This window comes from Pogoniulus pusillus, chromosome 8 (genome assembly GCF_015220805.1).
Source record: "Pogoniulus pusillus isolate bPogPus1 chromosome 8, bPogPus1.pri, whole genome shotgun sequence".
NCBI classification, from domain to species: domain Eukaryota; kingdom Metazoa; phylum Chordata; class Aves; order Piciformes; family Lybiidae; genus Pogoniulus; species Pogoniulus pusillus.
In genome coordinates this window covers 13,176,353-13,195,338 of record NC_087271.1, presented here as the reverse complement: position 1 = coordinate 13,195,338, position 18,986 = coordinate 13,176,353, and the positions used below count along the sequence as shown (strand labels likewise).

At 45.6% G+C, this 18,986-nt stretch overlaps 1 protein-coding gene across 4 annotated transcripts in view; it reads left to right on the top strand.

The window, feature by feature from the left end:
- Positions 1-519: 519 nt before the first annotated feature.
- SLC44A3 (solute carrier family 44 member 3) overlaps positions 520-18,986 on the top strand; it is a 54,656-nt gene continuing 36,189 nt past the window's right edge. The window contains exons 1-8 of one of the 4 annotated variants that reach the window (XM_064147301.1): positions 520-815; positions 1,050-1,157; positions 4,476-4,618; positions 5,179-5,315; positions 6,824-6,917; positions 8,571-8,740; positions 9,274-9,363; positions 9,963-10,087. In XM_064147301.1, coding sequence (XP_064003371.1) covers positions 732-815; positions 1,050-1,157; positions 4,476-4,618; positions 5,179-5,315; positions 6,824-6,917; positions 8,571-8,740; positions 9,274-9,363; positions 9,963-10,087 — 951 coding nt within the window. In that variant the 5' untranslated portion in view covers positions 520-731. Of the gene's footprint in view, positions 816-1,049; positions 1,158-2,881; positions 3,301-4,475; positions 4,619-5,178; positions 5,316-6,823; positions 6,918-8,570; positions 8,741-9,273; positions 9,364-9,962; positions 10,088-18,986 lie in introns of those variants that run through there. The other 3 variants (XM_064147302.1, XM_064147304.1, XM_064147303.1) reach the window with 3 other exon arrangements.

Below are 18,986 nucleotides of genomic sequence, written 5' to 3'. Positions count from 1 at the left end.
CCCCCAGATCCCTCTCTGTCTGGCTGCTCTCCAGCCACTCCGACCCTAGCCTGTATCTCTCCATGGGCTGCAGTATCCGTATGGATACTGCAGCCACAATAGCCAAACAGCTCATCAGCTAGCTTCACACAGGGAAGCGGCCTGCATTTTGCATTGGCAGTAGCAAATTCGCAATTATTCCTCTGAAAAATAAATCTCCCACTGTGGGCAGCGCCCAGTGTAAGCTTGCGTCTGGGAGCGAACTGCCAGCTTACGCCGTCCCCCTGCCCGCAGCGCTGCCCCTACTGCGGAACGAGGGTCTTTGCCCGCTGGGCGCAGGCCTCTGCCGCATCCCCGGGCCCCAGTGCGGAGGGACCGCAGTCGCGCCGAGGCCGTCTCCTCGGGGTTAACTGCATGAAAGGGAGAAATCCAGCCGTGCTCCCGCCGAGCACCGTCGACCCCTGTCCGGGCCGGCCGCTGGCGTTTGAGCTCAGAGAACAAATGCCGTTTCTTCCCGCAGCGCAGTTCTCCGGCGGGAAGGCGACCGGGCCCCGCCAGTCTCCAGGAGCAGCGGCCGGGCCCGGGCTGGCAGAGCCCAGTAGCGGCAGCAGGAGGAGCTGCTGGGGCTGCCACCGCCCGGACGGGCACTCGGCCCCGCGGTGCGTACTGCGGGCGCTGGTACCGTGGCCGGACGAGCGTCGCCCCACCGCGGCGCCTTCACCAGCTTCGCCCTCGGCCCACCTGCCGCCCCTATGCAGCCCAGCGCGATGGCGCAGGCCGACCCGGTGAACATGGAGCAGCATGGCAGCATGGAGGGGTGCGGGGTACGGCAGCAGGTGAGCGCCTGGCAGTAGGGGGCGCGGAGAAAATTTAGGCCTGCGGCGAGGACCTGGCCTGCACAGGAGGCTCGGGGGGCGGAGGTGGGGTCGCCGCGTACCTCGCCGCAGGCGAGTGCCGCAGCTGTTGCGGCAGAGAAGTGCCAGGTGTTAGGCGGTTTAAGTGCAGGGTGACGCTCTCGAGGCGTTTGGAGCTCGATTTTACAGCAAGTTTGATTCTTCGTTTCATGTTAGGATTCTGGAGGTGGTGTTGGTGAACGAAGGGAATGGAGACCGGTCATTTACAGAAAGTGCACAGACACTCTCTGGTTGCTCCTCTTCTTTCTCTTCTGGGCTGGTTTGGTAAGCATGTTTTGTTTTGGTTTGTTTTCTGGAGGAAAAATCAGGTTTAAGGTTAAAGAGGCTCTGTACGCTATTCTGACTCTAAACTGAAATTGTCATAGGTGCAGGTGTTAGGATCCCAGGATTGCACTCGGGCAGAGCTGACCTTTGTGGCAATGCAGTGCCTTATTGCAGTGTCTCTTACACAGAGTTGTAAGTTCTGCCCGTGTGTTTTAGATTTAGAATTACCTCATTAATAAATTAGTAGAGACTCCGGCCGGGGTATTATTTCTGCTTATCGCATTCATTGTGCTGGTGCTGTCCTGTCCCCCTTGGATGTTGTATCCAGTCACTGCCTGTCCTGTTCTTAGAACGTCAAGCCAGCCTTTTCTTTCTGAAGTGCTTGCTTTTGCGTGGTGTGCCCGAGGCTGCTCAGGGCTGTCGTGCATATGCTGTTGAGCCGTTTTCAGCTCAGTTGTGAATAGCTCTTTTAACGGAAGCTGATGCAGAAGACTGCATGCACGTTTGCAATACTGCTTGAGAGGGAGCTGAGATTTGTGACCATGTAAGTTCTGTGCTTAGTACTCTGACCAGTGGAGGGAATGACAGACATGAAACTTGTCAGTGGCGAGGATGTAGATTTTGGTTTCCTCCCATTGGCTTATTGTTCAGTTTATGTGAAATGCTTTATTGCATGTATGTATTTGTTTTCTTTTGTTTAATCTTAATTGTGATTTTTTTTTTTGGTAGGGTGGCACTGATGTGTTCACATAGTGGAAAAAATGGAAACCACATTAATAACTGTGGAAGGTGTGTCATATAGACACACTCCTCCAGCATTCTGCAGCCATCTATTACTTAAGAACATTTATGGCTTACATCCAGCATTTTGCAGTTAACTTCCCCCCCAAAGAATTCACTTGTGCCACACTGATGGCAATGGACTGGTAATGTCCATCTTTAGAAGGAATAGCAGAGTTGTTGTGAAAGCATGTTTCGAGTTGAGTTGCAGGGCCACGTCATTTCTCATTTTTCTTCGTGAACAATGTAATTATTAACAAATATTTGTTATGTAGATAAACTGGATCTGAAAACATTTTGTGGTTGTAGCAAATGCCACATGTGGAATTAATATGCTAGTTAAAATTCTGGAGTCTCAACAGAGATCTCCAGTGTTAACAGCATTAACATTCAGTCATAATAATAATTTTTAAAAATAAAAAAAAAATATTTACTAGTTATACAGCAAGCATAAGTGAAAATAAGACTACATTGGGAGCTAAAGAAGCATCTATCTATGTGAAACTCAGATTTTGCCCAGATCTCATCTTTATTCACAAATGTTGGTAGTAAAATAACAAATAAAGGTTCTGAAACTTAAGTAGGAAAGCACTTGTGCTGGGTGGGATATTAACAAGGCAGGAATTACAAAAGTAGCATTATTTTTATTTTCCCCCAAAGCCCATCCTCCAAATTATATACAAAACTAATTAAATTTTATTTATAGATTCTAATTGGGTTGAGAATCTTCACAACGATGCTTATGGGAAATTTTAGTAATTTAGGAAAATCAGAAAGTGGAAAAGGCTAAGCCACAAAGTAGCTTTAAGAGGCAGCCCAGAGCCCTAGGGAAAGTCTGATTTACTCACGGAGGTGGAGCAGGAATTTAGCGATAGTCCCTGGATCTCCTTTGCTGCAGTCTCTGGAATTGTAAGTTATAATCTATCTGTGGGGTCCACACAGCACTGAGTCCAATACGAGTAACCCTGCCAAAGTCCAAAGTGTGTAGACACAGCTTCCATGAGGCAAAGATTGTGGAGAGACGCTGCCTTAGCAGCCCAGAGAGAAGCCAAACTGCTGGCATGTTCCTGCGAACAGCGCCACGTACGGCAGAGGCAGAGTCCTGCCATCAGGAAGCCAGGATGCAGTGGTCCGAGGAGAAGCCGGGTCTGGGTGCCGCTGACAGCTCGCTCTCTCTTGGACCTGAGGACTTGGTGGACTTGAAGACTTGTGAGCGAACTGCGCAGAAGGTTGCGGAAGCTGGGGCCACGCACACTTTCTCCTTACACTTAGTTAAACGTCTCCTCAGACAGTGCCATATAAATACTGGAGCGAAGAATCCAGCCAGGCACCATCCCAGAGTCTAGCGCGGGCTTTCTCACAAGTGAGTCAGAGGGCGCCTTTTGCTGTTCCCTCTTCAAGCCCACAGGGGTGGGGGAATGCAGCCTTCTTCCCCCAATCAAACCTCCAGAGACGCGGGGGAATGGGGAAGAGAGTTTGGAGTGCTCTGCCGCACCAGCACGGCTGATACTCAACAATATCCCCATGCAATACAGTAGTGATCAATGTGGGACTTAAAATATTTGCTGCAGCTAGCATTTGGCATGTAGGCAGAGAGCTTAGTGCATTATCCTCGGTGTGTGCAAAATGTGGTTATACCCCATGGGGTGGAAGAGAGCACTGAACCAATGACTTTTTCAGTAGCTGGAGTGCTGTGAATAAACCTCTGGGTAAAGTAATGCCCAGGACTCCACCAGCATCCTGGCAGAAGACTTACTGCTTCTTGGCATTTGGAAAGTTTTTTTCCAAGGAGACTTCTGGCCCTCATGGGTTTTTAGTTGCATTCCTAGGCAAGGTGACTTGTATTGACTAACCACTGCTGCTCCTTGGCCAACGGAGATGTGTAGCTGCTCCTGGGGTTTGCAGGGAGCTGGTGTAATGGGGCATTGAGGTGACAGCAGAGTGCCTGCAAAGATCAGTGCAGTGTTATCTGAGTCCACAGTGTTGCTTTCCCCAGGTTTTTCACTTGTGTTAAAGAATGCATCTTCCTGAATTGTCATGTAACCTGCATTTTAATTACACTTTTTGTGTTTAAAACATACCACTGATTAAATTCATAGCAGCTGCAAAGGCTAGACATTTCAGCAGATATATTGCTTTAGATATGTCTTGAAGGGTACCCTGGAAAAGCAGAAGCAGTGTCTCTTAAAAGCATAACTTTCTGGTGACCTTTCCTGGTGAAACGTGTGGAATTCCATAGAGCCAGCCTTTAGCACCTTACTACAACTTTCCTGATGTTTTAATCAGGACCCCTGGCTTGCTGCTTCTGTGATACTCTGCTTAGTATATACTTTGAGCAACAGGCAAAGGAAAGCTCTAAGGAGCCAGTTAGGCTACACTTGTCCCTATGACTTGCTCCAGCCCTGTGCAGATCGGTGAATTGTAGATTTATCTGCTTGCATACACAAGCAGGTGAAAATGTGTGGGTTAAAAGGAGTATTTAATGAACTCCCATTCAGCTATTGTGGCTTGATTTCACATTAAAAAATGTATTAACAGATGTTTGTTGCTGGCTATGCTGTGATGGCTGGGGCTGCAGAAAGACTTGTGCTTGGATATGACAGCTTCGGGAACATATGTGGTAGGAAGAACACTCCTATAGAAGGGGCACCACTTTCTGGACAGGATATGACTAATAAAAAGTAAGTACATCAGCTAATGGCTAAACACAAACCGTTGGAGAGCATAATAAGGTACACATCTTCTAATTGTCCCTCACACAAACACCTGTGCTTATTTTGAAGGGCAAAAGGAAAAAAAAAAGTGTGAGAATGGTGCCAAATGGTGGTTGAAATGCAAAAATGAAGATAAAAAATGGAAATATGCTTCGTTGTTATGCTTTATGCTGTCTTCTTAAATGGGACTTTAAATAGGAGTTCAGCCAAAGCAGCAGTCATTCTGTGCAGCAAATCTCTGTATTTAAGGAAGTTGGAGTTCCCAATCATTCTGTCACTTTCCATGAACTAGTGCTTGTAGAATGGCACCTACCTGGACAGCTTCTGATCCCATGTAAGACCAAAAAATCAGGAATGAAAATGTGGCATATCCTTAAACTGCTTCTTCACTTCCAACATTATATGTGGAAAATAAACTTTATTTGCTCTGTAGCACTTTAAATACCTAGAAAGAAAGGTCAGAATTTAAACCTACAACCGCCCCCAAATCCTGTGTTTTGAGGATCTTTTTTGTCTTTTCTTTCCAGGTATGTCTTCCATCTAAATTCCTGCAGCCTGGAAATGCAAAGCCTCAAAATAAGTTCGCTTTCCTTGTGCGTGTCTAGTTGTCCAGAAGAGCAACTCCACTCTTTGGAAGATCTCCAGAGTTTTGCAAGGAATAATGGTGTGCAAGAGGGAATATGAATATCCTAGTTTATGTGTAAAACAGTTGGGCAGCTTTCACTTTGCTCTTCTTACCTTTGATGTGCTAGGGAGTAATTTCTTACCAGTAATTTTCAGAACAGTCCATGGCAACAGAAAATAAAATGTTTTGTTTCTGCTTTAGTTTCTGGAAATGTTACAGCTCACTTAGGCAGATTCAAAAGTTGTTGATTAATTTCTTTGCAGTGCTGAGATTATGCAGTAGAGAACTGCCTTCTGAGAATCAACTGGTGTTTTCAGTGAGGGTGCCAGCAGGCAAACAGAGCTCATATACTATTTAAAAAACTTGTCCAAATGGTTCATTTGAACTTAGTTAAAACGAAGTGTTTCCAGAGAAACTCAGTTGGGTTTATCCCTTTAGATACCATATCCCACAGTTTGCTGTTCCATCTAGACGTTTTAAAAAATTTGTTTCTGTTCCAAGTGGATGTGATGTCAGAAATAGCTGCTGTGCAAAGGAGGCAGCTCAGGTCATTCACATCTGGCATGCGAATAGAATAACCCATGCTAACCCTTACTCCCTGGGGTATATATAGACTGCAGACCATAGGAATGTTAGTGGCTATTGTCAGCATCACATTGTTTTTTGGCTTGTTGCTTTGTTTGTCAAGTGCTGCTGTTTAGATTGACAACATTTGGTTTAATTTCATGTTGAGATAGTTCGTTGTCATTTGGTATGTACTGAAAGCTGCAAACAGCTGTGATATTATTTAAGTATTTTTAGTGCAACTCAACTATGTTTGAAAACTGCTTGCCTGTTTGCTCAGAGGGAGAGGGCAGCATTGCATTCCGAATGCCTTGAATATATCCAGCCTTTCTTTCTTAGAAACCTGGTGATACTTAGCTCAGAGCCCAGGAGGTGTTCACAGAACCACAGAATTACTTGGGCTGGAACAGACCTCTGAAATCAACAAGTCCAGCCTATGACCTAATACCAGCACATTGACCAGACCATGGCACTGAATGCCACATCCAATCTTTCCTTAAGCACCTCCAGGGAAGGCAACTCCACCACCTCCCTGGGCAGTCCATTCCAGTGTGTAATTCCCTTTTCTGTGGGGAAATGTTTCCTAACATCTGTCCTGTTCAACTATTCTAGATAGTTAAATACGCTATTGTAAATCATGAGTGGCCTAGTTCTGGTGTAGCTTCTGTCATGGTAGGGTTTTCTATTATTTTAGTGAGAGTTTAGAACAGAAGCATTGCACTGTGAAACAGTGTGCCTGCTCTCCAGGAAGATTTGTAAGTGGTGATCATAGGGAAGTCCAGAAGGCAAAATACTCCACAGAGGTTGCCTCAGATTTACCCAAGTAACTGTTTTGTAATTTACATTCTCACTGGAATATCAGAGATGAATATGGCCTGCTAAGGGATCAAAGTAGCAGTGTAAACACACCTGAATTGTTAAGGTGTTTTTCTCTAAAAGTGTAACTAATACTAAGTTACACTTTATTATTTTTTCCTTTTCAGGTTCTTGTCTTTGCATTTACAACCTGAATGTTTCTAGTTACACACTAGATCCGAGGGCAGCTGAGCTGTGTCCCACACTGCCAGTTCCACCAAGGTGAGAGTTACTGGGTACATTACAACAGCCTGGGTTAATAAACAGTTTCTTAAGGGTTGTTGCTCCTCACACTGTATGCGGTTTCATGCTTTGTTGTCAGGAGGACTGTGCTTCTGCTTATTTGTGTACATCCATCCTCACGTACCTGTGAACACACCAGTGTCCTGTCCCAGAGGATGAACAAGGATGGCATTCCCTCCACCCTTTAGAGCAGGGAGTCCTCAAACTACAGCCCGCGGGCCGGGTACGGCCCCCCAGGGTCCTCAGTCCTGCCCGCCGGTGTTTACAGACACACACCCCCCCCGCCGGGGGTTTGGGCGGAACCAAGCAGCCGCTTCCTGCCACTTAATCTGCTCGCCCGAGGCACCCACCGGGACTGGACTTGGAACCCAACTATAGTCCGGCCCCCAACAGTGTCTGAGGGACAGTGGACCAGCCCCCTGTTTAAAAAGTTTGAGGACCCCTGCTTTAGAGGAATGCATGACATATAAGGAGCAGCAGACTTTTGCTTTCTCCCTCAATGCCACTGAAGAGGAAGCTGGGGTCTTGGCCATTCCTTATCCTCAACCCAGAAATGACCAATCAGCATAATTTCATAGCCAGCTTGAAGCCCAGGTCTGTGAATGAGCTGTCTTTAACACTGGGTATTTAAGAGGCAAAAAAGCCTTAAACCCATGATTTTAAATTCCACTGTGTCCCAAAAATAAAGCAAAGAATTGGAACCTTCATGTTTGCAGAGCTAAGTCATCTGAACAAGAGAAAAAAGAGGGAAGAAAAAGAGAGCAGGAGAGACAACACCCATTACAGACAGTAGATCAGAGGAGAACATGTCAGCCGGTGGGAACAATACTGTGTGCTTTGTATTTGACAAGGAACTCAGCAAAGTTACTCATCTTGCACGCTGATATTTCATAGTGGAGATAAAGCTAGCTGAGAAATTCTTAGCTGTTGATGATCAAACCTCTCCTTTTTTAGGTGTGAACATGTCTTTTGTAGCACAACATTGCCAGAGTGGAACAATAAATATATTCATGCAGCTTGACTGAGCGTGCCAAATAACTTTGTATGCAACTTTTTGGTGGCACTAATTGAACCTTACCAATATTGTTTTGATGTGGCTTTTGGAATGCTTGAATATGATTTAAAAAGAAGCAAAATGTTTGTGGTTTGTCTAGAATTGCCTGAAACAGCATATTTTATGGCTATGTTAGCATGGCTTTGGGTGTTATATAAACAGAGCAAAGCAGGTGGAACCTGACTAGCATGGAAGTAGGAGCTACATGGTGATGTTGTCTGAGATAGTAGTTAATTTTTTTCCCCCAGATTGACCTTGAACAGATGTTCTGCTGCAGTGCTACAGGTACAATGTTGCTAGGACTTTATTCTGCAGATGAAACTTAAAAGCACCATTTGCAACAGCACTGCCATACCTGGTGCCCTGTTGTGTCAAATGTGGCGTGCAGCTTCTCTTTCTAGGCAGGGAGGATGCTTGCCAGGTTGCATGTTGGTCTGGCCAGCTGTGGCTGCAAAGCTGTGTTGAGGATGCTGGTAGAGGACTTACAAGGGCTTGAAGGAGGAGGAGTGTATCTCTGTGGATTGGAAACTCTTGCTCCAGTAATGGATTTTTAACCATTTTTGTTTTTAACCTTTCAGTAAATCTTTTCCATTATTGAATCGATGTGTTCCCCAAAGTCCTGAATGTTACTCCAAGTATGCCTCTGTCTTGATAAGCATGGTTAATGACATGGATGTTTTTCACCGAATCCTGAGTGGAATATTAGCAGGAAGAGATACTGTGGTAGGACTGAGTGTCCTTGCACTAGGTAAGGTTATATTACAAAAAAGTGAATAATGATACTCAGTTCAAATGTGAGGTTTCAAACGTTTCTATTACTTTAGATTTTTAATTTGGACATGGTCTTTTTCTCATTTTCTGGGCAGAGTGGATTTCAAGAGAGAGAACAGGGAACATTTAATAGCCTGATGAAATACAGCTCTCTGAAATACCAGATTCTGTGCTGCTTGTTGTGATCACAGACCTTGTTTCATCAGACTACAAGAAATTTCTGATGGGAAAAAAAATGGCGTTAACATAAACATTTGAACTTAAATCTTATCCAGAATTTTGAAAAGCTCATAATTCTCAAGGTGAAATAGCTCACTTACAAGTTCGTTGTTAGTGAACTGTGTGCTTTAGACGTGAAAACAGTTGCTAGCATTACTAAATGCTGTTGCTTTTGGCACCACTGTTTTAAAAGAAAAGCTCAAATTCTGCAAGAATATTGAATTGATATTTAAAGAGAGTATTAAGTTAAATGCCTTGTAATGTTCATCATAAACTCTGTGTGTTTTTCAGCCTTCTCTCTTATGCTGGTTTTAGCCTTCAGATTTATTGGGACGCTTCTTGTGCATACTTTGATTGCACTGCTTGTGTTTGGTTTATTGTGTAAGTATATTTATGTTTTGGCACATGCTCATTGAGTGGAAGGAGGAGCAACTGAACAAACAACTATCCTTTTTCTTCATCACCATCCACAATAACCTTAAGCTAACCACAGCCATTTCCAAGCTGGGCCCTGCTTACCTTTTGGTGCCAAGGTCTGGATGTGCTGTTCAGCTACTGAGTGGTGTTTTTTTACAGATGACTGGAAACAATATTGCTTTTGGCAGATGAATGCAGTTGTAAAAATGCTGCTCTTTCAAAGAAAGCTTAGTGAAGTTCTGCATTGCCTGCTTCAGTAAAGAGCCATAGGAATGTGTCCAGCTAAAGCTTGACATTCCATGAAAGTCTCTTGAATGGAATGGCATGCTTGGGCTTCAGAATAACTGCAAGAGAACCAAACATTCTGCTGCAGTTTTACCTTAGACTAACAGATCATGGTGTAAGTTTTCTTTGTGCTCACTGATGCTGTGCCTCTCTGCTGCCTAACAATACTCCTGTTCTGAGCCTGAGTTAGGCACAAGGGTGGGAGTCTCGGGAGGGAGGCCGCGTAGAAATCAGGCTAGGAGTTGCTGTCCACCTTCATGCTGCTCTTGTTTGCTCAGTTGTCTCAGGTGTTCTCTGGTGGCTCTATTATGACTACAGGAATGATCCCAGCACTGAATTGGAAACAGAAAAGGAAAATGTAAAATTTCTACTTGGATATGCTATCTTCTCAACAGCAGTTACTGTAAGTAGCATTCTACTCTGAGCAATATTAGAGGCTAAATGTCAGTGGTTTTGTAGCTGTAAGAATAATTCCTCATTCCTTTCAAATCCAAAACCAAGAATCAGTTATAAGCTCTGCTTACATTCATGTAAATAGTTTTGTATCTTCATTGTGAAGTTCATCGGCATGGTGCCCTGTCACACTTCAAACCTGTACAAACAGTGTTTACGTTGGTGGTGTAGAAATGTTCCAGTACCATTCTTGTCTACTTCAGCTAACTGGAAAACTGTTGAGGAAACAGGAGGGTGCTGGCTCCATGTGAACATGAGAGCTGTGCATTCAGTCTACCCTGTTAGTAAAAGAAAGAAGTGGCAGCTCCGTAGTAGGGTGCTGAGGCACAGGCAGCAGTGTCTGGGCCTCTAGTTACGGAATTGAATTCTGCTTTTTCTGAATCTTGCTTGCAACTTTTAAAGTGATTTTTTTCCTTTTGATGTGGCAATGTGGAAGGAGTCATTGCTTAATGCAAATGTAGAGGCTGTTTGTCAAAATAATTGTTCCGCTGTTGTCTTGAAGTGCACTGGGACCCATAGACTGAAATTCACTGAACAGTTTAGAATGACAAATGTAAATGTGTTGCAGGTCAGATTTTTTTCCCTCCGAGTCATGACTTTTTTACTTCTGCTGATAGTAAAGGGGTAAGAAAAGTCTCCCTCGTGTCCCGGGTTTGGGCTGATCCCTCCCCCGGGAAGAAATTCACAACACAAACCCCCCTACTTCTTGAAAGTCAGGGAAAGATGAAATTGTATTTTCTTATAATATAAGTATAACAATGTAAAGAGAAATAATAACTAGAGAAGGAAGGAAGGGAAAAAAAGAAAAACAATACAATAACCTTAAGGGAGATGGGGAGGGGGTCAAGCGGCGGCGAAGCAGCAGAAGCAGCAGTAGCCAAAACAGCAGCCGGGGAAGATAGGCGAAGCTGCAGCAGCAGAAGCCAGCGGGTGAAGGGGGAGAACAAACTGTGCTTCTAGACATTAAGTTCTTGATGCTCCAATGAAATTATATTAATTTATCTATTGTTGCCATTTATGTGGCCTATCCCTGGAATGTTCATCTCTCCCCTATGTCTGAGCTAGAGGATCAGCTCAAACGGCCACAATCCACCCCTTTAATATAATTTACCATTGCAGCATCAAGTCATGCTATGTAACTAGGAATAACATCAGTATCGTAGATGGTCATTTTCCAGGCTTCAAGCATCTTTGTTCAATCTTCGGTCATTCATCTTCTTATTTCCATCTGCCTCAGGCATTGGCTAGCTCAATGTTTTTTTTTTTTCAATGAGTGGAACAGAGCAGGACTCTTGGCACTCTCAGGGCTCATGCTCATGGGTAGCGGGCTCTTCATGGCTTTTCTTGGACACCACAATCATCTGCAAAAGAACTCATAACAACATATCTACATTCTTTCTGCCAATGTCAGATTCTTTTGTGGCACACATTGTATTTTACCGTTTTTCTGCATAACCCAATATGTATGACCAGGTCCTTCAGCAGAAACCACCCCTCGGACAGGTGTAGCCTCCCCCGAAGGGGAGAATACCCAAACAGACTTGCCTAACAAATTCTTTTCACGAATGACAGGAACCCTGTCACCTTCTACCTTTTGTAAGACCTCTGAATGAGCTGGGCCAGCTCGGTTGGTGGAACCTCTACTATTCACTACCCAAGTGGCTTGGGCTAGATGTTTCTCCCAGTTCTTTAAGGTTCCTCCCCCCTTTGCCTTTAAAGTTGTTTTCAACAAGCCATTGTAACGTTCAATTTTGCCTGAGGCGGGTGCATAGTAGGGGATGTGATAGATCCACTCAATGCCGTGCTCTTTGGCCCAAGATTTTATGAGATTGTTTTTAAAGTGGGTACCATTATCCGATTCAATTCTTTCTGGAGTGCCATGTCGCCACAGGATTTGTCTTTCCAAGCCCAAAATGGTGTTACGTGCAGTGGCACGGGAAACTGGATAGGTTTCCAGCCATCCGGTGCTTGCTTCCACCATGGTCAGCACATATTGCTTTCCAGTCCGAGAACGAGGTAGAGTGATGTAATCAATCTGCCACGCTTCACCGTATTTGTACTTTGCCCATCGCTCACCATACCACAAGGGTTTCAGACGCTTGGCTTGTTTAATAGTAGCACAAATATCACAGTCAAGTATAACTTGTGTTATAGCGTCCATGGAGATGTTGATTGCTCTGTCCCGTGCCCATTGGTAGGTAGCATCTCTGCCTTGATGTCCTGAGGAATCATGGGCCCACCGGGCTAAGAACAGTTCACCTCGGTGTTCCCAATCTAAATCCAAATCACAATTTACATCGGTCTGAAACACCTTGGCAGCTAAATCTGCCTGATGGTTGTGCTGATGTTCCTCAGTAGCTTTACTTTTGGGCATGTGAGCGTCTATGTGTCGTACTCTTACAGGGATTTTCTCTAGACGGGTAGCAATGTCCTGCCATAAGTCAGCAGCCCAAATTGGCTTTCCTTTCCGTTGCCAATTATTTCTTTTCCAGTCCTTTAGCCAACCCCATAAGGCATTAGCCACCATCCATGAATCAGTATAGAGGTAAAGCATGGGCCAGTTCTCACGTTCAGCCACGTCAAGAGCAAGTTGGATAGCTTTTACTTCTGCAAACTGGCTTGACTCACCTTCTCCAGCTTCTGTTTCAGCCACTGCCCGTATAGGGCTCCAAACTGCAGCTCTCCATTTTCTCTTGTTTCCAACAAGGCGACAGGAACCATCAGTAAATAGAGCATAGTTTCTTTCTACTTCAGACAAATCACTGTAAGGAGGAGCTTCTTCAGCCCGACTCATTCGCTCCTCTGGAGGATTTATACAGTTTGTACCTTCTGGCCAGTTGGTGATCATCTCCACTATGCCAGGTCGTTCAAGGCTCCCCATGCGTGCTCGCTGTGTTATGAGAGCCATCCACTTAGACCAGGTAGCATCGGTTGCGTGATGTGGCGATGACCCCTTTCCCTTAAACATCCAGTTCAAAACTGGTAATCTGGGAGCCAAAAGAAGCTGAGAGTCTGTTCCTATTACTTCTGAAGCAGCTTTCACACCTTCATAAGCAGCAAGGATCTCTTTCTCTGTTGGTGTATAGTTTACTTCTGACCCTCTATATCCCCTACTCCAGAAACCAAGTGGTCGACTATGTGTTTCTCCTGGGGCTCTCTGCCATAGGCACCAGGCTGGACCATTATCACTCACAGCTGTATACAGAATGTTCTTAATGTCTGGACCAGTTTGAACAGGCCCCAAACCCATTGCATGAACTACTTCCTGTTTTATCTGATCAAAGGCTGCTTGTTGTTCAGGTCCCCACTGAAAGTTGTTTCTCTTTCGAGTTATATCATATAAAGGGTTTACAATTTGGCTGTACCCAGGGATGTGCAGCCTCCAAAATCCAACTGTTCCTAAGAAAGACAATGTGTCCTTCTTATTTGTGGGATTTGCCATGGCAGAAACCTTATTTATCACATCCATTGGAATGTGACGGCGACCATCTTGCCAACGAATTCCCAAGAACTGAATCTCTCTAGCAGGTCCTTTCACCTTGTCTCGCTTTATGGCAAAACCTGCCTTCAGCAGAATGTCAATTATTTTGTTACCTTTTTCAAAAACTTCCTGTGCCGTGTTCCCCCAGACAATGATGTCATCAATGAACTGCAGGTGCTCTGGACCTCCACCTTTCTCCAATGCATCGTGGATCACTGCATGACAGATCGTTGAGCTGTGCTTCCACCCCTGGGGCAAACGATTAAACGTATACTGAATCCCCCTCCAAGTGAAAGCAAATTGAGGCTTGCATTCTTCTGCTATTGGAATAGAAAAGAAAGCATTAGCAACATCTATGGTTGCATACCATTTGGCCTCCTTGGATTCCAGCTCATATTGGAGTTCTAACATGTCCGGCACAGCAGAACTCATGGGCGGAGTCACTTCATTTAGGCCGCGGAAATCAACTGTAAGTCGCCACTCTCCATTTGCCTTTCGCACAGGCCATATGGGACTATTGAAAGGTGAATGGGTCTTTTTAATGACGTCCTGGCACTCCAGACGACGAATCAGATCATGTATGGGCACCAAAGAGTCACGGTTTGTTCTATATTGCTTGTGGTGTACAATTTGGGTGGCAACTGGCAACTTCACATCCTCTACATTATGCTGCCCAACAACTGCAGACTCATCTGAGAGCTCAGGCCTAGCAGACAACTTCAATTTGTCTCCAACAGCTTCTACAGTTGCTATTCCAAAGGTCCACTTAAAACCCTTGGGATCTTTAAAACGCCCTTCTCTCAGAAAGTCAATTCCCAAGATGCAAGGTGCATTTGGACCTGTTACAATGACATGCCTTCGCCAATCACTTCCAGTCAAACTCATCTCTGCCTCTAACCTTGTCAATTCTTGAGAGCCTCCTGTAATTCCAGAAATAGTAATAGACTCCATTCCTTTACAGTTTGAAGGCATCAATGTGCATTGTGCACCCGTGTCCACTAGAGCCCTGTATTTCTGAATTTTCAAGGTACCAGGCCATTTAACATATACATTCCAGTATATTCTGTTGTCTTCCTGGTCCCTGGCCTCCGCCTGGTAAGAGGCAGGGCCCCCCTAATGTTGGCCATTACAATTGCAATTGGCGCAGTGTTTAGTGGTGTTAGTTGAATCATCACCAGAACCATCTGAGTCATGTGGTGAAACTGAGGCGACTACTCTTTTAGGCTTCTCACTCTGTAACTCTCTCACTCTTTTTAGGAGAAGAGAGGTAGGTTTTCCATCCCATTTATCCATGTTTTCACCAAACTGGTCACGTAGGATTAACCAAAGAGACCCACGTGACTGTTGTCTATTTTTTAGTGAGTTTGGTTGAATTGGTCTTCTAGGAAGACGCCTATCCCTGATGGCCGAGACATGTACCCACTCTGAGGGTGAAGAAGAAAGTTCACTGTCCTTTGCCAACTGGGATAGGGAGGTTTTAAATTCCTCTTTGAGTTGTTTCATGCTATCTTTAATCTCTTCAGTCATAGTATTTATGGCTGACACCATAGCATTAACCGTAAGGCTATCCTCCATTTGCCTCATTTGATCAGCGAATTCACCCACAGTCATAGAAGTTGTTGCATCGTCTTTCCCCACCATCTTGCTTGCCAATGTATGGGCATAACTAGAGGGGGCAAGCTGGATAAGTTTCTTTAGGAGAGCTCGGCTCATTGGTATCTCCTCAGGGTTCTCTGTTGTATAATCTCCATAGATTAGCTCTCTTATGGCCATCTCTCACAAGCACTGAACCCCCTGTTCAATTGTGTTCCAGTGTAAGGGTCTCCAGGGTAAATCATCCCTGTTAGGGTACCGCAGTACCACAGCTGTCAATACGCGTGACCAGAGGTTAGAGTTGCCACCGAGATGTCCTAAGTGTTTATCTATGCCATTGTCTCTCGAGAAAACTCCCAACTGCCTTACTGTCGGAGGGTTTATTTCTGTGGTGTCCATGCCTCCATGCCAGCATCTGTTCAGCCAACTCATCAGCAGTTCTCGCTCTTTCCGGGCATAGTCTTGCCTAATATGCCTGACCTCCTTCCTTGGCAACGGGGCTCCCTCCTCATCATCACTATCATCACTATCATCCGTCTCCTGAATATGTTTTTCCTTTGCTTTTGCCTTTCCACTCCTTGTGCCCACAAGGGTACTGGCCTTCACACCAGCCGATGTACCTTCTCCTGGATCCTCTTCCCTTTGCTCACCCTGCTCTAGTTTATCCCCATTGTCATCTGAGCTATCTCGACCCCCAAGGCTAGCTGCCATTTTTCTCCTCGTTTTAACCGGGGCAAGGGAGACCTTATCTAAGGTAAACTCTGTCTTACTCTGGGAGGTGGTTTTCACTGAATCATCTGAGTTTTGTTTGTCTGCCTGGCTCTGTTCCACACGCGGTAGTGGGGCTGAGGCTGAGGCTGAAGCAGAAGGACCCTTCCCCACAGCAGCAATAGCAGCCGGCTCAGCAGAGGCAAACGGGGCTAAGGCAGGAGCAGTGGCATTAGCAGGCTTGATGGCGTTAGTGGGTTCGCCTTCCGAGGACCTCGCCGCCCCCCCGGGACCGCTTCCAGTCCCCTGGTTGCAGGCGAAAGAATCTTTGCCTCAGCAGCCTCTCTGCTGGCAGAGGCTCTGGTGTCAGCGACCCTCCTACAGATCAAAACGTTCGAGCCGCATTTTCCACAAATCAGTTCCTCAACTTTATCTGTCCGAGGAACTTTGCCATAGCCCACACCGTCTGCAGCCAGATCTGCCGCCGCCGCAGCAGCCCTTTGTGACTGCACTTCTGCAGGGGTTCCATCGCCTCTACCTTTACTTTCCTCCGTTCTATTAGGTACGAATGGGAACCAGATTGTTTCCTGCCTCCATGCTTCAGGGTCAGTGGGGTACGGGCCATGTCCAACAATCTTTTCTTCTCTCAAAGGCTCCGAGGCAGGACGTTTCACTGCTCTGCGAGCAGTCCGTCTGCCCGGTGCCGTGGCCCTCCCTCCCCCGCTTCGTTTGCAGACTGTTTCTTTAACCCTTAGCTCCCTACTATTGCCTCCGGAGAAGGTAAAAACCTCACTTACAGCCTGTTTATTCCTGCATTTCTCTCATCTCCACACTATAACCAGACCTATAATAGCAGCCAAAAACATCAAGTTCACACATATTAGGCAGGCTACTGGGTAGCTCATCTCTTCCAAATAACTCCTAGTCTCTGACACCAATGTCACATACGGCACACCCTCAACGACATTCCTAAACCCTAAAATATTCCTAACAACATCTCCAACCTTCCTTAGCACAGCTTTTACCGAGTCCCAGACCATCTTAGCAAAGAATGAACACACCTGGTAGTGCACCATAGCTGTAAAACACTGCTGAACCGACAGAGTCAGAATTGAGGCAATAATAGGCCAGAATATATCAAACAACTTCATTTTTCCCTGATGTTCTTATTCTGATTATAAATCAACAGGGGGAAAGGAAAAAAAAACAAAACAACAAGCCAAGATCGTGCCCCACGTTAAGGCGCCAAAAGAGTCCTGTCCCGGGTTTGGGCTGATCCGTCCCCCGGGAAGAAATTCACAACACAAACCCCCCTACTTCTTGAAAGTCAGGGAAAGATGAAATTGTATTTTCTTATAATATAAGTATAACAATGTAAAGAGAAATAATAACTAGAGAAGGAAGGAAGGGAAAAAAAGAAAAACAATACAATAACCTTAAGGGAGATGGGGAGGGGGTCAAGTGGTGGCGAAGCAGCAGAAGCAGCAGTAGCCAAAACAGCAGCCGGGGAAGATAGGCGAAGCTGCAGCAGCAGAAGCCAGCGGGTGAAGGGGGAGAACAAACTGTGCTTCTAGACATTAAGTTCTTGATGCTCCAATGAAATTATATTAATTTATCTATTGTTGCCATTTATGTGGCCTATCCCTGGAATGTTCATCTCTCCCCTATGTCTGAGCTAGAGGATCAGCTCAAACGGCCACACCTCGCAAGTGTGCATGCTCCAGTACTTTCATTGGCAGAACTGAGGAGCACCCACATCTGCAGGTGACACTTCACAGCCTTCTTTCTACAGCAGGCAAGAAAACGAATGAGAAACTGCCACTGCTTGCAGTCATTTTATGGATTCTAGCCTCTTCTAATGGCCCTTCAGCATTGCTGGTCATATCAGTGAAGTGGGGACATTGTGGAGAATTGACTTGTGTTTGTTTTTTTTTCACTTTGAGAAAAAAAGTTTTTTAAAGGAGATTTCTTTTTATGTCTGCTTTGCTTTTGTAAATGCACAGCTGTCACAGGATCACAGGATGTTAGGGGTTGGAAGGGACCCAAAGAGATCATTGAGTCCAAATCCCCTGCCAGAGCAAGACCATAAAATCTAGCTCAGGTCACAGATAAACACATCCAGACAGGCCTTGAAAGTTTCCAGAGAAGGAGACTTCACAACTTCTCTGGGGAGCCTGTTCCACTGCTCTGTGACCCTTACAGTAAAGAAGTTCCCCCTCGTGTTGAGGCAGAACCTCCTATGCTGCAGCTTACATCCATTGCTCCTTGCCCTATCCCAGGGAGCAAGTGAGCAGAGCCTGACTCCCCGCTCCTGACCCCCAACCATGAGATATTTATAGACATTTATTAAATCCCCTCTCAGTCTTCTCTTCTTCAGACTAAACAACCCCAGGCCCTTCAGCCTCTCCTCATAAGGCAGTGTTCCAGTCCCCTTATCATCCCTGTAGCCCTCTGCTGGACCCTCTCCAGCATATCCCTGTCCCTCTTAAACTAGGGAGCCCGAAACTGAACACAGTACTCAAGATGATGTCTCACTAGGGCAGAGTAGAGAGGGAGGAGACCCTCTCTTGATCTTCTGGACACACTCCTTTTAATGCACCCCAGGATCCCATTGGCCTTTTTGACCACAAGGGCACATTGCTCTTCCATGGATGTTATCCACCAGTACTCTCAGGTCCCTCTCCACAGGGCTGCTCTCCAGCAGATCACCTCCCAGCCTGTACTGATGCAGTTTATTGTTCATTCCCAGGTGCAGGACTCTGCACTTGTCCTTATTGAACCTCATTTCGTTCCTCTATGCTCAGCTCTTCAGTCTATCCAAGTCTCGCTGGATGGCCGCAGAGCCTTCAGCTGTATCAGCCAAGCCTCACAGTTTGGTGTCGTCAGAAAATTTGCTGAGCAGACTCTGTCTGTCTGTCTCCTCATCAATGTCGTTGATGAAGGTGTTGAACAGCACTGGACCCAGCACTAATCCCTGGGGAACTCCACTAGTTACAGCTTTCCAGATGGACCTAGCACCATTGATCACCACTCTTTGAAGTCTGTCTTGTAACCAGTTCCTAATCCA